At 38.4% G+C, this 21,861-nt stretch overlaps 1 protein-coding gene across 2 annotated transcripts in view; it reads left to right on the top strand.

Annotated features, from left to right (window-relative positions):
• The window catches only part of ADGRG6 (adhesion G protein-coupled receptor G6), a 124,364-nt gene that overhangs the window by 80,023 nt on the left and 22,480 nt on the right, over positions 1 to 21,861 (top strand). For both annotated transcript variants that reach the window (XM_044917386.1, XM_044917385.1), the window contains 11 exons: positions 2,918 to 3,060; positions 6,260 to 6,371; positions 7,454 to 7,518; positions 8,204 to 8,414; positions 9,436 to 9,607; positions 10,944 to 11,084; positions 13,675 to 13,794; positions 15,423 to 15,468; positions 16,822 to 16,928; positions 19,661 to 19,788; positions 20,929 to 21,197. In XM_044917386.1, coding sequence (XP_044773321.1) covers positions 2,918 to 3,060; positions 6,260 to 6,371; positions 7,454 to 7,518; positions 8,204 to 8,414; positions 9,436 to 9,607; positions 10,944 to 11,084; positions 13,675 to 13,794; positions 15,423 to 15,468; positions 16,822 to 16,928; positions 19,661 to 19,788; positions 20,929 to 21,197 — 1,514 coding nt within the window. The remainder of the gene's footprint in view (positions 1 to 2,917; positions 3,061 to 6,259; positions 6,372 to 7,453; positions 7,519 to 8,203; positions 8,415 to 9,435; positions 9,608 to 10,943; positions 11,085 to 13,674; positions 13,795 to 15,422; positions 15,469 to 16,821; positions 16,929 to 19,660; positions 19,789 to 20,928; positions 21,198 to 21,861) is intronic.

Genomic DNA, 21,861 nt, shown 5'->3' with positions numbered 1-21,861 from the left:
TTCAGAAGTAGAACATTTAAAATGTAGGAGTTATTATTTTTAGTATTTTTAGTTTATTTATGATAATCCATTACCTCTTCATTGAAATTTCGAGAAGACTGTCAAAGAAACAAAAAGATAGTTACAGCTTTAAATAAGGTACTTACTTACAGTAGCATCTAATAATATGGGTAATAGCTAATTTTTGGAAGTCTCCATTTTAAAATTTCTATCTAGACCATGATTTAAGCAGGCAGGTAATTCAACAGATCTGCCCACCATACAGAATCAGTTGGCATATAAAGGCTAGCTGTTCAGAGTGCTGTGTAATTAAAAACAACTTAAACTCCTAAATAAATTTAGCTGTGTTCAGGTAGTCTATTACATTTCCAAAGAAGAGGGAAAAAAAAAAATAGTTGAAAAGCAAAAGTTCATGTAAGGTTGGCTCAGTTTCAATGGACTGAATTGATTTTACAGATTTAAACCATGATGATGGAATATACTTCTTTTCAGCTGATATATTCTTACTAGGAGAAGATAAAAATAGAATTTCATATGAGAGTTGGCCAGAGAGTTTCTTCTTTTTTTTTTCCTTTTTCTGTTTAATATTAGAAAAGCAGATGTGTTTAAGTTATAATTGAAACTTTTCATTTCGGTATGTATTCAGCAGACCGGCTTTCGCCATCTGAGGAGGGAAATTTGTTTTTATCTTCTTTGTTCCTTTTCTTTTATGATCTGAAGAACAGAATAATTATTTTAATACTATATTCTTGATGGTGGCAGGACTTTTCTATTTAGCCAAATAATTTTTTCTCTAACCTGTATTGCTAGATCATGTTGAGCTTTGAACAGCGGATCAGAAATCTGGATCCCTTTGCTGGACACTTTGTCTAACAATTGAGGCCGCCCTAGTTTGGGGTATCACCAATTGCGAATCCTCTTCAGGAAGTCAGCATTGCCCTTTTTAGTGGACCTCCTATGATTCTTCTACCACCCAGTAATACTAAAGTCCGCCATCATTAGTTTATGTCAGTACCTCAGAAACTTGCTTGAAGAACATTTAAATTCATGGAATCTCAGTTTTCTGTCTGTCAAACCAACAGGTCACTTCACAGAAAATTATAGGGAGAGGGAACCAAGGCCATGTATATGGTAAAGTCTACATGTTTAGTTTTTCTTTGGTATGAATCTTAGACTCTTTGTTTCAAAAAATTTTTTTTATTTAAAAGCCTATTGTTTAAAAATGTTTTAATCATTTTAAAATTGTTTTAAAATGTATTCTTATAGTCTTTCCCCTTTTTTCTCCTCTCCTCTACTGCTCTTATGCACATTGATGAGTCTTTGTAGTCCCTCATAGTTTTTCTCAAAACCACAATCTACTAGTTTTACACACATTTATTTCCAAACTTTTTCTTTCAATTTGGTTGTAACACTTAACATAGACCATAATCTCAGATAATGCTCTCATCCTCTATTGCCTAGACAGACAGGAAACCGAAGCCGCAGACGGGTTTATTCAAATAAAGGGTGATTGATGGTTACAACTGATGGAACTTGGGGGAGCCATAAACTAGTGTCAGTTTTCAGGATGAGAAGGAAAATACAGAGATAAGACCTGTGAAAATGCATGGCCGTTCTTGAATTGCTGAATTTGGGTATTCAGTATTGTCACAATGCATTTTGCTCGTTATGTTCTCAATAAAAGTAAAAGGTCATGTTCCCAACGCTAAGTTCTCAGTAACTAGAGTAGCAAAGCTTATCTTCCAACAATAATTTAATCAGAGGGTACTTTTCCTAGGCCATTTAAAAAATTACTAAGTTATCACACTTCACCATTCTGTCTACATCTATGTCTCGCTCAACCTGAAGTATGACTTATATGTGAACACTGGGGAGTAGATCATTTTTGAAATAAATAGCTTTTCGGATGGAATTATGAGAACAGTTCCACACTTTGTCTTTGAAATTAACACAGATATTTAGGGGAAAAAATGGAGCTCTTCTTTAATTTCACCTAACCTTGAATAACATAGATTTCATTGAGTCTTTCTTTTTTTTAGCACCACAAATATATCAATATTCTATTTCACTTTTATTGATACCTACATAATTTTATAAATACAATATGCCATGCCTCTCTACTGGCAATACCTATTTCAAAAATAGTGCTACTGCCTTGACTTTGGCGTGTTTTGATTTCTGCTATTGACTGTAGCTATGATTACAGTGGAACAGAAAATTATATTATTTCAAAATGTAGAACCAAAGGTTTTCATGGGGCTTTTAGGATACATCGCTGCTTCTCATAGAAATATTTTCTTTTTAAAGACATTCAAGGTCAGACAGTCTGTAAACTCCTTCTGTAATGTGCCGGCCAATCACCATGGATATTTTAAGTATTTATTTTGTAACTTTTCACTGTACAACATACTTGTAAATGCTTCATGGAGATGGAAAATCATTATCACAATTCTGGAGAAAGTTTAACACATTTGTAAACAATAACACCCTTAATAATTTTAAAGTCAAATGATCAGTTTAGTCAGATTTGTTGGAATTTAATTTTTCTAAAAAATTTTATTTTTGGCTCCAAAGAAACAATGTAGAAATAACCACAAGTATGACCCTTTCTTGCCTGTATGCTATAAATATTACTTAAAATATTTCTTAAATGAGGTGATAACGATATGATATGATAGAATTATACATGTGATATCCTATACACTCTATTCATACTGCAATATTTTTAACATTATAATTTATGCAGCCACAAGAGTCTCTGAGTGCCTTGGCCTATTTCTCTTGTCTCAGTACTTCAAGGTCATCCCTCTTACTACCATATCCAAATGTTCTGTTTTTCCACAAAATAAAAAAAATTAAAAAAAAATCAACCAACCAGTCAGCAATTCCAACAATTATATCTGAAATGTTTTTCTAGGTTGGTGATTTGGGCCCTTCTAGTTTACAATGCTACCAACAATCCCAATTTAGAAGGAAAAGACATTCAACAGAAGCTCTTAAAAAATAATGAGTCCCTGGATGAAGGCTTGAGGCTATATGCAGTGAGTGTGAAGCAACTGGGTAAGTGCCTTTTTGTATATGTATTTTATATAATTCTTCAGGTTTTATTGAAGCAGCAACAACAATATTCTTCCTCTGTGCATTGTTTGCCTATTTAAAACTATTTTTTCTGATGATGAGATTCATCATATTGGTGGCATAGTAACAAATGGGTGACGTGGTTAACATCAGAGATATCAATACCTATGAATCTAAGGGAATGGAAGAGGCAGAGGAGGGTTTACACTTTATTTGGGGGACATATTCTGGAAAAACTAAGAATATGAGCGAAGTGCCAGGATCGCCTTGACCAGAATTGGCTTCAACTTCAGGAATAAAGACTGTGTATGTGGACATATGGGAACTCTAAAGAGGTAAATCTTAGAAAAGGCAATTTGTTGTTAGAAAACATCTCCTCTTATGTTTTCTGTCTTCATGAATGGTAGCACTGTCTTTATAGGAATAGGCCAGAAATCTGGGAGTTATCCAGGATTGAGAGTCAGTTCTTACCTAGACACCATTCACATGCTGAGTTCCAACCACACACGTGGTACTCTGTGTACCTCCCCAGACACGCCATGCTCCTTCGTGCCTTTCCATTACTTGCCCGTACTGCTCTTCTGTACTCCCACCATCCACCTGCTTATCACATCACTGTTTTAAAGACAGCCCAAAGTCGTCTTTTCTATGATGTATTGTATGACATGATCATGCATAAATAGGAGTCCTTGCCTTTGAGCCTCCACTTCATGCTTTCCGGATACCTAGAGCACCATACCAATTAGAAGACCATAATATTTGACTGGACTCACTTATGTTCTTACGGATATTTTCTTTAAACAGGAATCTCCTCTGGCTTGAGAACACCTGTTAGTTTTTTTTTTAAACACCCTCACTTCCCACCTCCCCTAGCACCCAGCACATTCCCTAGCACTTAAATACTTGAAAAAAATAAATGAGGTTTGATGGGAATATTTTAGAAAAATTGATCACAAATATGGACAATAAGAAGTTAAGTTATTATTCTAATGTTATATGATTATATTATGATTAAACATATTAATAGAGATCAAGAGAAGAGGAAACTGACTCTTTTCCTTATACACACACAGGAGGCTAAAGTGAGGGAAGCAAGTATTTCTCTGTCTCTAAGAGGCTGATTCCCACTGAGGCCAGAATCCCAGTGTAATAAAGAAGCAGGTATCCCTGCTTGGATAAGGAACTACCCATATGTAATATGTCCACTTACACAACTACAGAGAACTCATAGAGGTGGCGGAATGCAAATCATCATTGTTGATGTCATCATCATGAACAGTTTCTGAGCCTCTATGGGAAAGTGCTTGCTTATTAACAAATGGGGCTTCTTGAGGCAGGGGAGAGTACACGTGCTACCTTTCACTAATGAGTCTCCACGAGGAGTAGCTTGATGAATGGTGGATTATATATGACAGGGAAGCTCTGTGAGGGCCGGCCGTCCTCATCTCTGTTCTAAGAGGCTGTGGAATCCCAGAAAACTCTCTGCATACCTAGACATATAATTTATACGACTTAATTTAAATTCTGTGCTTTTACTGGGTATCTACCCCAAAGACACAGATGTAGTGAAAAGAAGGGCCATATGCACCCTAATGTTCATAGCAGCAATGTCCACAATAGCCAAACTGTGGAAAGAACCGAGATGCCTTTCAACAGACAAATGGATAAAGAAGATGTGGTCCAGGGGCACCTGGGTGGCTCAGTCCTTAAGCATCTGCCTTCAGCTCAGGTCATGATCCCAGGGTCCTGGAATCGAGCCCCACATCGGGCTCCCTGCTCTGCGGAAAGCCTGCTTCTTCCTCTCCCACTCCCCCCTGCTTCTGTTCCCTCTTTCTCTCTGTCTCTCTCTGTCAAATAAATAAATTAAAAAAAAAATCTTAAAAAAAAAAGATGTCTATATATACAATTGACTATTACTCAGCCATCAGAAAGGATGAATACCCAACTTTTGCATCAACATGGATGGGACTGGAGGAGATTATGCTAAGCGAAATAAGTCAAGCAGAGAAAGTCAATTATCATATGGTTTCACTTATTTGTAGAACATAAGGAATAGCATGGAGGACATTAGGAGAAGGAAGGGAAAAATGAAGGGGGGGGAAATCAGAGGGGGAGACAAACCATGAGAGACTACGGGCTCCGAGAAACAAACTGAGGGTTTTAGAGGGGAGGGGTGTGGGGGGATGGGTGAGCCTGGTAATGGGTATTAAGGAGGGCACGTACTGCATGGAGCACTGGAGGTTATACAAAAACAATGAATTGTGGATCACTACATCAAAAACTAATGATGTATGGTGACTTACATAATAAAAAAAATAAATTCTGTGCTTTATTGTTTTTCTGCAAGTGGGCCTATGAGGAAAAGTTTCTACCAATTGAAAATATTAAAGAACAAACCCTGGTGATGTTGATTAAGGCTTAGAATGTAGATGGGAAATTTCTTTAAATGTTAAGTTGGTGACTCCAATACCAGTTCCCAATGGTCTGGTTTAATTTGCTATTTTTCAGTCCTGAAATTATTGTCGTTGATATATTGCTTTTATTTGGATATTTTTAAAATGGTAAAATCTGAATTACTGATGTCATGACTCTTGCCCAGAGAGTTTTCCAACAACAGGTGGGATGATTTGAGGATGAGGGCACAGGTGAGGGGCATGTGGCACTGGTTAATGGGTCCCCTCTCTCCATCCCCCCAGCAGAATTCCAGGCAATCGATGCTTTCAGAATAGCTGGAAATGTTTCCATAAAATATGCTTACAACTCAATGACAGCAGGATTGATGCATCATTTTGTAGGCTTTCCCCTTTGGAAAAAGATCATATTACATTTTGAATTTTTCACGATCGTCATTGTATGTGGTGTTCATTTTTTGAATGCATCTTTATTTTACTAATGTTACCAGCTAACGATTTATATTAGAATAATGATGTATGTTTAATGATTATACTCCCATAAGTGTGTGACTTTGATTTGAATAACTTTTGTGTCTGAAGTGTACTATATGTTTATTGTTCCTAATTTCTAAAGGTTTACAAAGTCTGAACATTAAAAATAAAACTAGTATTTTAGCATTATATGAAATAAATACCTAAGTACCAACATCATCATTTTGCTCTTATCTTTCACCTTTTACTTCAAAGAATAGATTAACATTTCTGTGTTGGCTCTTATTTTCACATAGGTTTATGTCCTGCTGATGAGGATCCCAAAGGCTATCGCTGGCCACTCATCCCACCTTCTGTATACAACTTTCCCTGTCCAGGGAAACAGGGCTTTTATGCTTCACGGACATGGTAATGCTTTTATTGAATCTTGCCAGTAAAGCTGCACATTGTCTACCTGCCTGGGTTACACAGGCTGGCTGCATGATAGTCCCCATACATTGTATAGTGATTGGGAAGGACAGGAAAGTCTGTGAACACCTAAATCACACTTCATGGAGGGTAAAAAGGCAGGTAGGTTACCCAGAAAAGCCTTTTTACTCCAAGTGCCATGCTAATTTAGCTTTCTCCAAAGAAAGATGGGGAAGTCTGGAAACCTCAGGGTGACTCTAGAGCAAAGCATGTGGATGAACGGCACTAACTTCCAGCTTTGGAACATGCGTCTGAAATTCCAAAACTTTTAAACAATTGGGAATGGTTATTGTTGGAGTGAGAAGAAGCAGAAAAAGAGGGAATAAATTCAGGGTCCTAGGCTAGGGCAGGCTGCTAATGCAGACTGTCAGGGTATAGAGTTTTCCTAAGTGTTTAACAGAAACCTCAGAGACAGGTCGACTGCAGAGGATTCACTGAATACTCCTCACCCCCAGTTGGAGTTTTCTCACAGGGGTGAGGGGCGGGGGGGTCAAAAATGGAAACTGCCCAAACTTTGCACATTCTGCTGTGCTTGACACATGGTAGGAAGGAAAGAAGGGGCTTTAGAGAGTTACTGACCCTAGTTTGAAACAAGGCTCTGCCCCTTCCTGGCTGTGAGACTTCGGAATATTCTTTGATTTCTCTAAGTCTTTTTCCTCACCTATAAAGTGTGGATTATAATCTGCTTTACAGAGTTATGTGAAATCAAAATCAGATTTTATCAAAGTTCTTAAAGAGGTATTTGAGCCACATTACCAAATAGGCCTTTAACCTTAGTAACCGGATATATCCTAGCTTAGGACACACACTATTGCTAGTATTGTGTTTCCAGGATGCATGGCACCTGATTTTTTTCTAATAAGAATTCTCAGTGGGAGTTTTATTTCAATGTATTACAATTTTATTTTCAAATGAAATTTACGTAGACATCAAGGCAAATTCTCAAACTTATTATTAACCAATTTTGTCAATTAAAGTGTCATTTATGCCAAATATTTGAAATACCTTGTTTTGTTCCCCAGTTATCGTGACCCTGCCAACACATCTGTAGCCTACTGGGGACCTCCTGATCTCTCCAACTGTTCAAGTAAGTGAGCAATTTTCCTTCAGTTCTCACAGGCAAAATGAAATGACTTCATACTTCATAGTTTTCATCCTCTTCAGATATATTCTTCTGCTATATGATAACCATTGTGATAATAAAAGCTTAAGCAAATGATTGTTTCACTTAAGGTAGAAAATTCTGTTTTTCCTGATTCTTTTTTGTAAAACTTTTGTGTTTTTCCTGATAACTTTTTGTCCTGCTTATTCTATTAGAGATTAAAAATAAATAATTTTAGAGAACATGTAACAAATAAATTGATATTTTTGTCAGTGTTTTATAGTTGTGTATTATTTTCCTTAAAGATTTTATTTATTATTGATTTGAGAAAGAGAGAGCATGAGCTGGGGGAGGGGGAAGGGCAGAGGGAGAAGCAGACTCCCCACTGAGCAGGGAGCCAACTGCTGGTAGATCCCAGGACCCTGGGATCATGACCTGAGCCGAAGGCAGACACTTAACTGACTGAGCCACCCAGGAGCCCCTAGTTGTGTATTATTTTTAAGCAGCAGCTATAAACTTATTTTTTGTGATTCTGGGTACATTTCTCTTAGAACTATATATGAATATTGGTCCCTCCAAAGTTGGGACTCTGAAGTGGAAATATCCTAGTATGTTTTGGATTCCTGAAATGTTCAAAATTTTGTGTTTTGTTTTTTCTGTCTTTTTTTAGGAGAAGTAAATGAAGTGGCCAACCAGATTTTAAATTTAACTAGTGATGGGCAGACCTTAAGCTCAGCCAATATTACCAGCATTGTAGAACAGGTCAAAAGGATTGTGAATAAAGAAGAAAACATTGATATAACGCTTGGTTCAACTTTAATGAATATATTTTCCAATATCTTAACCAGTCCGGACAGTGACTTGCTTGAGTCTTCTTCTGAGTAAGTTTTTTTTTTTTTTTTCTTCTGGAGAGTAAAATTTATTGGATACATGTTGTGTAATTTCTCAGTTATCTGAATGCTTGGTGGCCAGCTTTCATCATTTAAATCTCCAGAAGATCCATGGATAGTTCCAAAGATCATTCACAAAGTGAACTTCAAAGTTCTCTATTTTCTTTCTTGAAAAATATAATTTACAAAATGATTAGGATTGTCCATCTGGCAAGATATATAAATAGCCCCAGAAAAACATAATCAGTATGTCATTTCTCATCTGAAAAGACGTTAACTGGAATTAATTCAAAGATAAGCTATTATATATATTAGCATAGGACACTTTGATTGCAAAAGAGACACTTAGCAAACATTCAGCTCACATCTTTTAGGCATAACTTGGTCCCTGTAAACTCTGTCCTACGGACTGTGACATGGAAATGCCATAGCTTTGTGGTCGTCGTACTTCGGGAATGAAAATGCCCAGGGCATATAAAATGTACCTGTTTTTACACAATTAGTGTGCATCCAGTTATTTCACTTAATGTGTTAATAGTTCTTGTTTCCTTCCTTTCAACCAAATTTCTTCAATGAAAATTTTATATTTGTTAAAATGTATTTTTTACTTACCTTATCTACATAATAATTACAAACTTTTTATAGTGTTTTAGAGTCCAAAAAAATGCTTTTACCTCATTATTTTCCTTTGATTCTCACTCAGTTATAAAATAGAAAAGGTATTTTTTATATGAGGAAAGAAAGGCTAAGAGGTGAAAAACAGTATTTGTTTAGGGTGATTTAATTGTTGGTATTCCTTAAAGCATAACATTTCTCTTGAGGATGCATTCATCACTATGATTCTGTGTTTAAACTGATGTTATTGTGGTTTGGGGTAGTTTTGTTGGTATTCATGTTAAGGTCAGAAAATTTAAAGACAATTTTACTGGTTTTGTATTTTGTCCTGCTGCAAATCGCATGTGTACAAGTACATAAAACGTGTTACTTAACAGTGGTATTGTCATTTCTTTAGAGCTTTAAAGACAATTGACGAATTGGCCTTCAAGATAGACCTAAGTAGCACATCACATGTGAATATTACAACTCGGAATTTGGCTCTTGGAGTCTCATCCCTGTCCCCAGGGACAAATGAAATTTCAAATTTTAGCATCGGTCTTCCAAGCAATAATGAATCCTATTTCCAGGTAATGAGCCAGTGTTTAATTTTAATTAATTAGACAAAGGAAACTATCTGATCACTTGCCAGTTTCTGCTTGAAGATCTTGGTCGGTGGGGTGACAGGCAGGTAGGTCAGGTCACTGGCTGAGGTTAATAATAGCAGTAGCCACAGGTATGTGGACACCGAGAGGAGGTGTCCTTTTAGAACCCATGTGACGGGGTGGTCAGCTTACCTTCTACAAGAGGTGATAGTGGAACTGAGTGTTCAACCATCAGTGGGAAACCCCTTTGGGAGTGGTGGGGCGGATCCATTCAGTCAGAAGAAAGGGCTTTGTTCAGGGCCCAAGTGGGAAGAAGTGTCATGTATTCAACCACACCAGTGGTTGTCAAACTGCATTGTACCACCTGGAGCGCTTGTCAGAACAGATGGCGGGCTCCCATCCCCAGAGATTCTAAGTTAGTAGGTCCTGGGTGGATCTCCAAAGTTCGCACTTGGAACAGGTTCCCAGGCGTTGCTGATTGTGCTGGTCTTTGAATGGCACTCTGCTGAGGACCAGTGGTGTGAAGCCTGGGAGGAGGGTAGGCAGTGATGAGGCTGGACAGGTTAATGGAGAGCCTCTCTGCCCTGTGGAAGTGACCTTCCAGCAGATACTTCTCAAGTTCCTACTGTATGTTAGTGTTAGCCACGTGGGCAAATGAAATGAGGTAACATCGTCCTTGACACGGGAGAGCACACAGTGGTACGTGCTGGTTCTCCACTCTGGAGATAAACCAAGATGGAATATTTAAGAATCTGGATAAAAGGAAGGACATTTTTCTGCTTGAGAGTAGTGGCTCTTTTGGATATTTCTGTTTCACATTTAAGAGTGAAAACTTGGTCAGCCTCAGTCTCATTCCGAATCCATTTATGGGAAGACACCTTTGAGCCTGATCTGTGGGTTCAGGGAAAGACGATATCCAAGAGTATTCAGAAAACTTCTGCTGCTTCCTCTGTGCAGAGATACTCAGTCTCAGCAATCAGACGGATCAACTCCAATCTTGTTTTTTTTCCTTCACTAGGTGTTTTGAGAAAAGCTCAAAGTCTATTAAGTGTAAATCTCACTCTTGAAGAGGTTAACCGATTTGTTGATTTCTCATTTTGCCTTAAAATCAGTGCATCTTCTGTTTTTCCACATTTGCAAAACCCAGATGAGATCCAGGCTTTTGTCGGTAGGGGTTCATTCAGGGCGGCAGTGACTCCAGCAGAGGTAAAGGGAAACCCCAGCCCTAACCAAGTAGCCCTTGCCTGCCTCATTCAGATGTGGAGTAGTTATCATGGTAATTTGTCATTACTCGACCCGTGTATCTCTGTGTGTGTGACAGATGGATTTTGAGAGTGGACAAATGGATCCATTGGCTTCTGTAATTTTGCCTCCAAACTTACTTGAGGATTTAAGTCAAGAAGATTCTGTATTAGTTAAAAGAGCACAGTTTACTTTCTTCAATAAAACTGGACTTTTCCAGGTATGGGTTCATTAAATTATTTTTCAATTGCAAATTGAGTTTCTTTGCTCAGAAGGAAAAAACGAAAGTTTGGATTCCTTGAAAATATATCAAGAGGCATAGAGAAATTAACCTACTGTGTCTTCAAAAATGAAAAATTTTAACATAATTAGTTAAGCATTTTATTTCAGGTAATTATATGCTTATTACAGGATGTGTTCATTTAGGTTTTTTAAATAAATCAAATATTAGATTAAGACTTGCATGGTACAATTAGGAATGGAATTTGTGGAGAAGGGACTATTTATTATTCCTTTTGTTAAATATTTTATGCTCTCCAGCAATTTAGACCTTCAGAGTCAAAGAAATTGTGTGCCAAAGGAAAGGTTTTGTTTTTGTTTCTGTTTTTTTTTTTTTTAAATTCAGCAGGAAGCACTGTTTACATAATGAGCAGCATTCTTGGCTTTAATCAGTTTTCCCATTACTATTTCAAATGACCTTTGGCCTTCACACATCCCCAGAGCGGGGTGGCATTGTGCTGAGCACATATTGTCATTTTTATTGGCATCATTTCTAGATACTAGAAAGTCCACTGCCAGCAAACACAGGTGACCTCTGGTTTCCTTTGCAAGTGCAACCCGATCCAGACTAGTTTCACTGAGCTTTTTAAAAAATAACAGTTATCTATTAAATTAAAGATCCCAGCATATACCAAACAACACCATCTGTGTAAGAGAAGACAGCCAAGTCTCAAGGCCAATAGAATTGCCTCCAACTGTCATGTACAGAGGCGTGGCAAAATAAATTACAGATAAGAAAAAGATATACCATGAAATCATTTACAATAATTCTAAAATTTTAAAATTTTTTCAGCAAATGTTTTAGAACAAGCTATATAAAAATTTTGAGTAAATTAATAATGTGAATACAAATTATTCTGAAGGATTTAATAGCTATGAACAGATAAAACTGCATTTATTAAAATTATTTGAGGCTTACAACACCACCTTTAAAAACAAAACAAAAAATGCAGTATGTGTCACAAAAATGTGATGGGTGGTGGAGGAGGCTCTGTTCAGAGGAGAGGTTGAGCCCAGAGGGAGGGGGTTTGGGAGAAAGGTTAGAACTGTTAGAATCTGTCATTGTTTCATTTTGAGTCTGTTTTTTTTTTTTAATATTTTTTAAGATTTTATTTATTTATTTGACAGAGAGAGACACAGCGATAGAGGGAACACAAGTAGGGGGAGTTGGAGAGGGAGAAGCAGGCTTCCCGTGGAGCAGGGAGACCGATGTGGGGCTCGATTCCAGGACCCTGGGATCATGACCTGAGCCAAAGGCAGACGCTTAACGACTGAGCCACCCAGACGCCCCTTGAGTCTGTTTTCTGCATGCTACCTTTCCCTTCTCTCTTGGCACCTCCCAATCAACATATTATTAGGAAACATATGTTTGTTTTTTAAAGTAAATTTATAGCAGAGTCAAAAGATTTTAAGGGTTCTCTGGTACTGCCCTAACATAGTAAACAAGGTATGAGTATTTTTTTTTTAAAGAAAAGACAGGATATCCACAAGCCATTACCAACTTTATTGAGCACGATCACACATAAGTAATAAACTATATTCTGAATGCTGAGATTTATTTGGCATTTAAGAAATCCTGTAATTATTCCCAAACAACTGATTTATAAGCTGCAATAGATAAATACAGGAGGTTTGACAAGAAAAACACAAGGGAAGAAGGAGTAAGAGATGGTCTTGCTGAGAGACACACTGTTGGCCTCATTTTGCAGCATGGATTCACTGGTTTGCTATCCTGACAACCTTGTCTCTGAAGGGGAAGCTACAGAGGGTGGCAGGTATACAATCAGAGAAGGTAGAAGTTCTGGATGGGGGGCGCCTGGGTGATGCAGTAAGTTAAGTGTCTGACTCTTGGTTTTGGCTCAGTTCACGATCTCAGGGTCATGATCTCTGAGTCATGAGACTGAGCCCCTCCTCCCCGGATCCACGCTCAGCATGGAGTCTGCATAAGATTCTCTCCCTCTCCCTCTTCCCCCACACCCGCGGTCGCTCTCTCTTTCTCTCAAATAAATAAATTTTTTAAAAAAGTTTTGGATGGGACCCTCATCTAGTAGAATTATAAGTTACTAAACACATGAGGCTGTTGGCAGGGATGTGAAAGATGAATTGTTGTTGTTTTTTAATTTTTCACACCGTCTTTCTTTTATACTTCTCTAACAGCAAACAACTTCATCTGTTTTCTAGGGCAGGGAAGTGATCTAATTGTTTCGTGGCTTTTTATGAGTCCATTATTTCTGGGTTCGCATTGTTTCAGACGATAACCGGCTGACATCAGTCACGGCAATCGAGAGTGAGGTTTTATGAACACTGCCTTACAGGATCAGCTCATAATGTTCCCTCAATGTATTTATTATAATAAGGGAAATAGCAAAGCTCTTTCAGGAAAGCCAGCAATTTGATCTTATAAACAGGATGTTCTATAATTGAAAATCTTAAATGTAAAAAGTGCTGACAGTTTGTGTGTTTGGGAGCACCAAAATCAAATACAAGTGTACTTCTGACTAATAATCCTTTTTTTTTTTTTTCTTTAAAAGGATGTAGAAACCAAGAAAGGCACCTTAGTGAGTTATGTGATGGCATGCAGTATTGGAAACATTACTATCCAGGGTCTGAAGGACCCTGTTCGAATTAAAATCAAACATATGAGAAACCAGGTAAGCAAATGCTACAAAGGACAATGGAACAGAGGCAGACTATTTCAGAGAAGTGTGGGGCCTTTTTTTTTTTCCTACATGGTAAGAACTTTATTCTACTGGTACTTTTTTGATGGGGGCAATTTTCCAAAAAGGGGAGAACAGTTAAGCAGGTGGTGCTGTAATGTCACCGTAAATGTTGGCAAGTGGGGGAATTGTTCCCCTCTGGGATTCAGTCATCAGAAGAATGAGAGTGAAGAAAAGGACCCCTCTTTTCCTTTTAAGGAACGACACATTACTTTGAGAAATTAGATGCAGATGCGGTTGCACAATCCTGCCATTAAAAGGCTTGGGTTTGTTTTTTTTTAAGTCAGAAATGACTGCTACTGGGAAAGCAGAAGGGAAACAGGGCAGGGTTGACTCATTTTTTGAGAGGTTAGCAGTTATCTAGAATCTTGGCAAATGTTGCTTTTTTGTTGCCTCATTACCCTTGCTCTCATCTGTTTATTTGATAAAATTATATGGGGGTTCCTTTGGCCCCAGGTAAGGCCAGGCACAGGGTCTCCCCTCTTTTCCAGAGGGCCCCACTCATGATTCTCCCGTCTATGAGGCAGACAGGAAGGTAGGCAGGAAGGAAGCTGGCTGATAAGGACTGAGGCTTGGAAGTTAGGTCATCTAAGAACTAGCCTGGCTTTGTCACCCAGCCCTCTGAGACGTCCTTGTTCTACCCTTTGGCTTCCTTTGTTTCAGCTCCTTCATCCATGAAGAATTTTTTATTGTGGTAAAATGTACATTACATAATATTTACTATTTTCACCATTTTTAAGTGTACCGTTCTGTGACATTTTAGTGCATTCCCGTTGTTCTGCGCCCATCGAACCATTCATCCCCAGAACTGCTTCATGTTTCCCAACAAAAACCATGGACCATTACATAGTAGCTCCCCATTTCCCCTCCCCTGGGCCCCTGCAAACACCATTTTACTCTCCCTCTCAGTGAACTTAACCATTCTAGGCACCTCATGTAATTGGAATCCTATAGTATTTGTCCTTTGTGACTTGCTTATTTCATCTAACATAATCTTCTTCAAGGTTCATCCATGTTATAACATGTACCAGAATTTCCTTCCTTTTTAAGCCTGGATAACATTCCTTATATATATGTATGTATATCTCCCACATTTTTTTTATCCATTCATCCATCAGTGAGTACTTTGATTGCTTCCACCTTTTGGCTCTTGGGAGTAGCGTTGCTCGTGAACATGGATGTTCAAAATATCTGTTTGAATCCCTACTTTGAATTCCGGGCACATAGACGTAAAGGAGAATTTTGAAAATGAAGTGAAGTTATAATGTAAAGAGCTTTGATAAGTGCTAAGGATAGCATTTTATGGTGGGACATATATAGTAACCTTTAGATAAATGGGAAGCACGATTCCTCAGGAGGTTATGGTTGATTTCCACTTGAAGTCTCTGTGAGAGGAGATGCTTCTGGACGGCCTGCCATTCCTAGGTTGTATTGGCATGACTAATACTGGTCTCTTTCTTCATGAAAACCTTAGCATTTTGACTCTTTTCCCATATTCAGATCATAAGATTTTTCACTTATTTTAAACACAATTTCACATGTTTATTCTTATGTTAATATAGGCAGTGCCTCATCCCATCTGTGCCTTCTGGGATCTGAACAAAAACGGTAAGTTTTAAAATATTGGCTGCCTTAAGAACAACTGAATTTTAAACATTGTTAGACACCCCCGTTTCCTTTCATTCCACCCCAGCCAGAGTGAGTCACAGTGTAAGTGTGATGACAACTGAACTGCAAAGTTTAGTTTAGGTAGCTGGGGAAGTGAACCGAATTTCTGCAACTTTTTACTCATTGCAAGAAGAAATAAGTAAACTTGACTTTTTTTTTTTTACCAAACAACCTCTTTGATTTCAGTTATTTATAAAATACAGTGTGCATTTTGATTGCCACTTTTAGAGGAATATCGATATATGCTGATCTCATTCTTTTAAGGACACCTCTGAGGAGATTATTAATATGCATGAGGCACACAACTTAGAATCTAGCTACCAGACCTCAGATTATGAGGAAAGCATACTAAAGGACTATAAATAAGAAATGGTTATAATACATATATATTGCTTGAAAGAAATGAACTGCCTCCAAAGTGACATTTGACAATTAAGAGAAAAAGGCAAAATTAAGGGAGAAGTCTAGGTATAAGTTGTGGGGATCTTTTTGATGGGAAGGACAAGCTATGAAAACTCCCACCTCTGCCCCCTAAAGGTCACCTTCCCTTGGGGATCCCCAGTGGGATTATCCTAACTCTAAACCAGAACCAGTACAAGCTGCTTCTTGGTAGAAATGGAGTCCGCAGGTGTCCCAACCTCTGTTTTTGATACGCCTTATCACAACTGGACAGTCTTGTTGTTTGGTTTCACAGTTTTGAGAAAATGGATTTACTGGATACATAATTAAAAATGAAATCACCTTGCAACTCAATATATGAGTTGCTCATATTCCACATCCTACCATAAAAGTCAGATAAGATGCATTAAAGGCATTTATAATAAGTTGCCACTGTGCATGATTGCTGTGTACATAATAGCATGTTAGAAGAACACTGACCTCTGTTAGTTCTGATGTCTTTACAAAAGTAGAAGCTAAAACAAGGGGAAAAAATGTGTTGATCTTCAGAGACTTCATTATTTGAAAGGGGGATACTCTTTTCATGGAAGTTTATTTTGTAATACATTAAGAGTTAAACTAGAATCAAACTTTTGCAGGATCTTCAATAGAACACAGTTGAAAACCACTGACTAGATAATCTCTCACTGCCAATCCAGCACTAACGTTCTGTGATTCCGGGAATCTCAATTATTCTAAGTATTGGCAGCTTTAAGAATAAATAGTATCTGTTTGACTGATAAACTGCAAGGCAGAAAAGACTGAGGCATGTTTTCCTAAAGAAGATATCATCCATTATAGAAAAGGAACTGGCCTGCTGTTATTTTCACAATGTTTGTGGACTTCCTCTTACAGAAGGTTCTGGATTTTGGAACACGTCAGGATGTGTGGCACACAGAGATTCAGATGAGAGCGAGACGGTCTGCTTATGTAACCACCTCACACACTTTGGAGTTCTGATGGTAGGGGAGAAATTTCTAAACTCATTTTGAAATGATATAATTTGGGAAGGCATACTTCTTTTTGTAAGTCAGCCTTTTTAGATTATGTATTTTGGGAACTATTTCCTGATAATTGGCATCTGTACCTTGAATCTTGCTAATTATCAGAGATCGCATATTTAAAATATGTAACAATAATCATAAAAAAGAACCCTACTTTAGTTTTTTTTCTGTAGCATTAACAGCGATGATAAAATCACCATGAGACTCTTGAATTAAGAGAGAGGAAAGGAGGGGTGCCTGGGTGGCTCATTCATTAAGCGTCTGCCTTCGGCTCAGGTCATGGGCCCAGGGTCCTGGGATCTAGCCCCGCATCAGGCTCTCTGCTCAGTGGGAAGCCTGCTTCTCCCTCTCCCACTCCCCCTGCTTGTGTTCCCTCTCTCGCTGTGCCTCTCTCTGTCAAATAAATAAATAAAATCTTAAAAAAAGAGAGAGAGAAAGAGAGAGGAAAGGAGGGAAAGAGAGAGAGAAAAGTTAAAGAGGAAGATAATGTTGGGTTTTACTAACATAGAAGGGAACTGTGAAAATTTTGATAAAATATTGTTTTTGCATTATCAATCATTGGATTGAATGTGACTTTATAGCAGGTACTATGCTAGGTGATCCAGCTGTCACCCAAAATGATGCATCTGCATCTCGCCCCTCCCCCCCCAAGAGACTTTCTTGATTTACAAACTCTTTATCCACTTATATAAGATACTCCCAGAGTCTACATTGCCCTGTGATACATTTACCATATGGGAAGTTAAAAGATGTACCCCAGACCCATAATTATATCTTCTAATCTACAAATGTGTGAAGGATTTAATGTCCTCTGTTAACATTTCCTAGTAGTAAAACTGATTTTAATACTTTTAACATTAGTACATTTTCATGTTGGCTAGTCAGAGGAATAAATATTTTCATATTCTTCATTCTCTAAAAGTACAAAACAACATGAGAGTTGTATGTGAATGTATTAATAGTAAATAACATTATTTTATTTAATTTACACTTTAAATTGTGATTTTAATTGTGGCTTGCAAGTTCACCCCCTCACCTAGATGGGAGCCACAAGTTTTTCAAGAGGTAAGGACAAGTCACTTGGAGATTCTTCAAGACCATTTCTCTGCTCCATGAAATCCTGGCGTAACCAAAATGATGGTCAGGGTAACCTATCTGTGAGTCCACTGGCCCTGACTTGAACCCCATTCCATGTGCCAGGGGAGTCTCAGGTCATTCCAGTGTTTGGACGGAGTCCTGGGAGAGAAGGGTAGGCTGAGTACCTTCTGACCCAGAGCCCCTGTGTCTGCTGAATTCGATCACTGGGCATTCCTGGGAGCCACAGAAGTGCTCTTACCTGTTTCCTACTGCCTCAGCCAAACCACAGACTGAATCTCCTCTCATCATTTCACACACATATACTCACAAGCAAACACCACCTACTGGAGGCTTTGTATGTGAGTAATAAATTTTATTGACATGTTGGTGAAAATTAAAGAGAATTAACACATAAAATGAAAAGCTTATAAAGCAAACTTTCTTTTTCATAATCTAAGACCTAAAATTTTAAACCAGATATCCCCTTTAGAATATGGCCTTTCTCCAAGAAGACTCCATTTTTGAACATCTGCATAACGGAGGTGTCTTTTCTTCTCCAACCAGGATTGAGTGGATGGTCTTAACTCAAGATTTATCCCTAACCCAATTCCCTATTTAAGGAAGGAAAGAAAGATTTCCCTCCCAGGCCCAGACTTTACAAGTCTACCTCTGCGTGGTGAAATTAATGTTTCATGTTAATATGCTAGAAAGTGTTTACTTCTTTCCATTCCACAACCCCTAACACTTTAAATGGTGCCCTCTCAAGTCAACAGGGATTAAAACAAACAAACAAACAAACAAAACCCCTGTAATCTAAAAATCCGTAATGGCTTCTCATTTATAAAAAAATAAAGACCACCCAACCCAATACATGCCAAGCTTTGAAATGACCATAGTTAAGATCCTCAGCACTAGGGCGCCTGGGTGGCTCAGTTGGTTAAGCGACTGCCTTCGGCTCAGGTCATGATCCTGGAGTCCTGGGATCGAGTCCCACATCGGGCTCCCTGCTCAGCAGGGAGTCTGCTTCTCCCCCTGACCCTCCCCACTCTCATGCTCTCTCTATCTCATTCTCTCTCTCAAATAAATAAATAAAATCTTTAAAAAAAGAAAAAAAAAAAAAAGATCCTCAGCACTAAGCTCAGAGGCACCAGGCTCTGGTTATCCACTGGCTGAGCCCCTCCCTGCTGGACAAAGAAGCCAAGGCTTGCCTGAGGGCTCACATTGGCCATGGTGGCCTCTATTTGTACTTCTGTCCCTAGCCCTGCAAATGTTAGCAATGGGTCTGATCATTTATTATGCAAGGCAGTGACCTTCTCCCCAGTTACTTGTGGGGGGAGTGGTTTTGCTCTTCAGGCTATTCTGGTGGGCAAAGAGTTTGGATTATCAGGTAATGATGGAAAACAACATGCAACTCTCTCAATAATGCTACACTTTTGCTTCATGGAATGATCTGCAAGAGTACAATAAATGGAAGCTTCCATATTGATTCGCACTGTTGTTTTTAGCCCCTCAGATTGAGCTAAGACTGTAAGTGCTAGCAGTGAACTTTCTAATAAAACACCATTCCCGTGAAAAGAGAGATTCTTAACAGCTGCTTCCCGTGATTTATGTAGGACCTTCAAGGAACTGCCTCACAGATAGATGCAAGAAACACCAAAGTTCTCACCTTCATCACCTATATTGGGTGTGGGATATCTGCTATCTTTTCAGCAGCAACTCTCCTTACATATGTTGCTTTTGAGTAAGTATTTTTAAAAGCAAAGGCAGTTTTCTTATTCACATTTAGGGACAGTTAGCACTAGGTTTTGACAGATAAAAAATACTTACTTTTCAAATTGTGTAGGGTGGTTCAACTTTAGTGTTCAGGTTTCTCATAACATATATCATGCAACATAAATTTTCTCGCTATAGAATCTTAATTTATAATTATTGTATGTCTATGGATAAAATGCATTTAAACCTGTAAGAGATGTTTAACATATAAATAAAAATTGTATAAAGTGCTTTTTTCATGGTAAATATGAGAACATTTACTTCACAGATCTTATAAAATTAGTCCTGAAACAGGAACCCTTTTTTAATAAAGATTTTTTATTTAGTCCTTCATTTATTTATTTATTCATTATTTATTCATTCAGAGAGAGAGAGAGCTTGCCCCAGAACATGAGCAGCGGGGAGAGTGGAAGGGTCAGAGGGAAAGAGGGAAAGAGAGAAGCAGACTCCCTGCTGAGCAGGGACCCTGGAGGCAGGGCTCCATCCCAGGACCCCAGATCATGATCTGAAGCGACTGAGATCTTATGATCTCAACCGACTGAGCCACTCAGGCACCCCAACAGGACTTTTTTTTTTTTTTAAAGGATCCTTACCTCATTTAAAAGAAACTCCAGAAAATTTTAAGGAAATTGTTTTTTTTTTTTTAACAAAAATCTCATTTTTATAACTAGCATTTTTCCTGGATTAAAAAAAAAATCCATTGAACTAACTAGAAATTTCATAAACAATTGGAAACGGTTTTGAAATCAAATTAATATTAAAAAAACTTTAGGGGCACCTGGGTGGCTCAGTAGGTTAAGCGTCTGCCTTCGGCTCAGGTCAGGATCCCAGGGTCCTGGGATCGAGCCCCGCGTCAGGCTTCCTGCTCCCTCTACCACTGCCCCTCTCCCTGCTTGTACATGCTCTCTCTCTCTCTCTCTCTCTCAAATAAATAAAATCTTTAAAAAAATTTTAAAAATTTATAATTTGCCAAGTAGTCATAAAATCTTTAAATACTCCTAATTAAACACAAATCTCCTCCTCCTATGGAGCCATATGAATTTACTGCCTGTGCTTAAAAGATTAATTTACAGTATTCCTTCTCTTCTTTCTTTTTTCCCCTTTTCAGGAAATTGCGAAGGGACTATCCCTCCAAAATCCTGATGAACTTGAGTACAGCCCTGCTGTTCCTGAACCTCCTCTTCCTCTTGGATGGCTGGATCACCTCGTTTCACGTGGAGGGTCTTTGCACAGCCGTTGCTGTCCTGCTCCATTTCTTCCTCCTTGCAACCTTCACCTGGATGGGGCTAGAAGCAATTCACATGTACATTGCCCTGGTTAAAGTATTTAACACTTACATTCGCAGATATATACTGAAATTCTGCATCATTGGCTGGGGTAAGCCTCCTAAACAGTTTTGGTTTTGTTTTTACTGTCAGGGAAATTGCCCGTCTCTCATAGGAAAATCCTATTTTGAAAGATTTTAGTGCTGCTGAAAGAAACTTCAAAATTGTGAATGATGCAGATTCGATGTACACATCCCAAGTCAGGACCTTCCTCAGAATGGTATTTTTTAAATCTATTCAGCCATCCTTACTAAATTCAGGAGTAAAGGAAAAAACCCTACCCTCCTGAGTCACCACAAACTTATTTCCTGTGACCAGAGCCAGCCCACCCAAGTCTGAAGAAGCAGTTGACAGACCATGATGCATTTCCATTATGTTTCAAAATAGAAAGGGCCACTCAGGCTCCTCGCTGTCCTCACCCCCTGCAGACATGCGCATGTCTTGGATCCAGCGAGAGAAGGTTCTTTTTGTGTGTGCAACCAGAATACTGACAAAATTCTTGCCTTGAACTTCTTAACATGATTCCTCAGCCAAACATGGAGGGTAGCCTTAGTCTGTTTGGAATCTCCTAAATGGGCTCCTTTCTTTATCTGGCTTCATATTGGAGCAAGCATTTAGAGCTTGCTTTTTTTTTTTTTTTTCTTTCCAGATGACAGTATAGACGTATGGGACATTTCCAAGGTGTTTGGCACTAAAATCATCCTCCAGGGAATTAG

The sequence above is a fragment of the Neomonachus schauinslandi genome, chromosome 8 (genome assembly GCF_002201575.2).
Source record: "Neomonachus schauinslandi chromosome 8, ASM220157v2, whole genome shotgun sequence".
Classification (NCBI taxonomy): domain Eukaryota; kingdom Metazoa; phylum Chordata; class Mammalia; order Carnivora; family Phocidae; genus Neomonachus; species Neomonachus schauinslandi.
The sequence above is the reverse complement of the archived record's forward strand: the minus strand, read 5'-3'. Positions and strand labels throughout refer to the sequence as shown.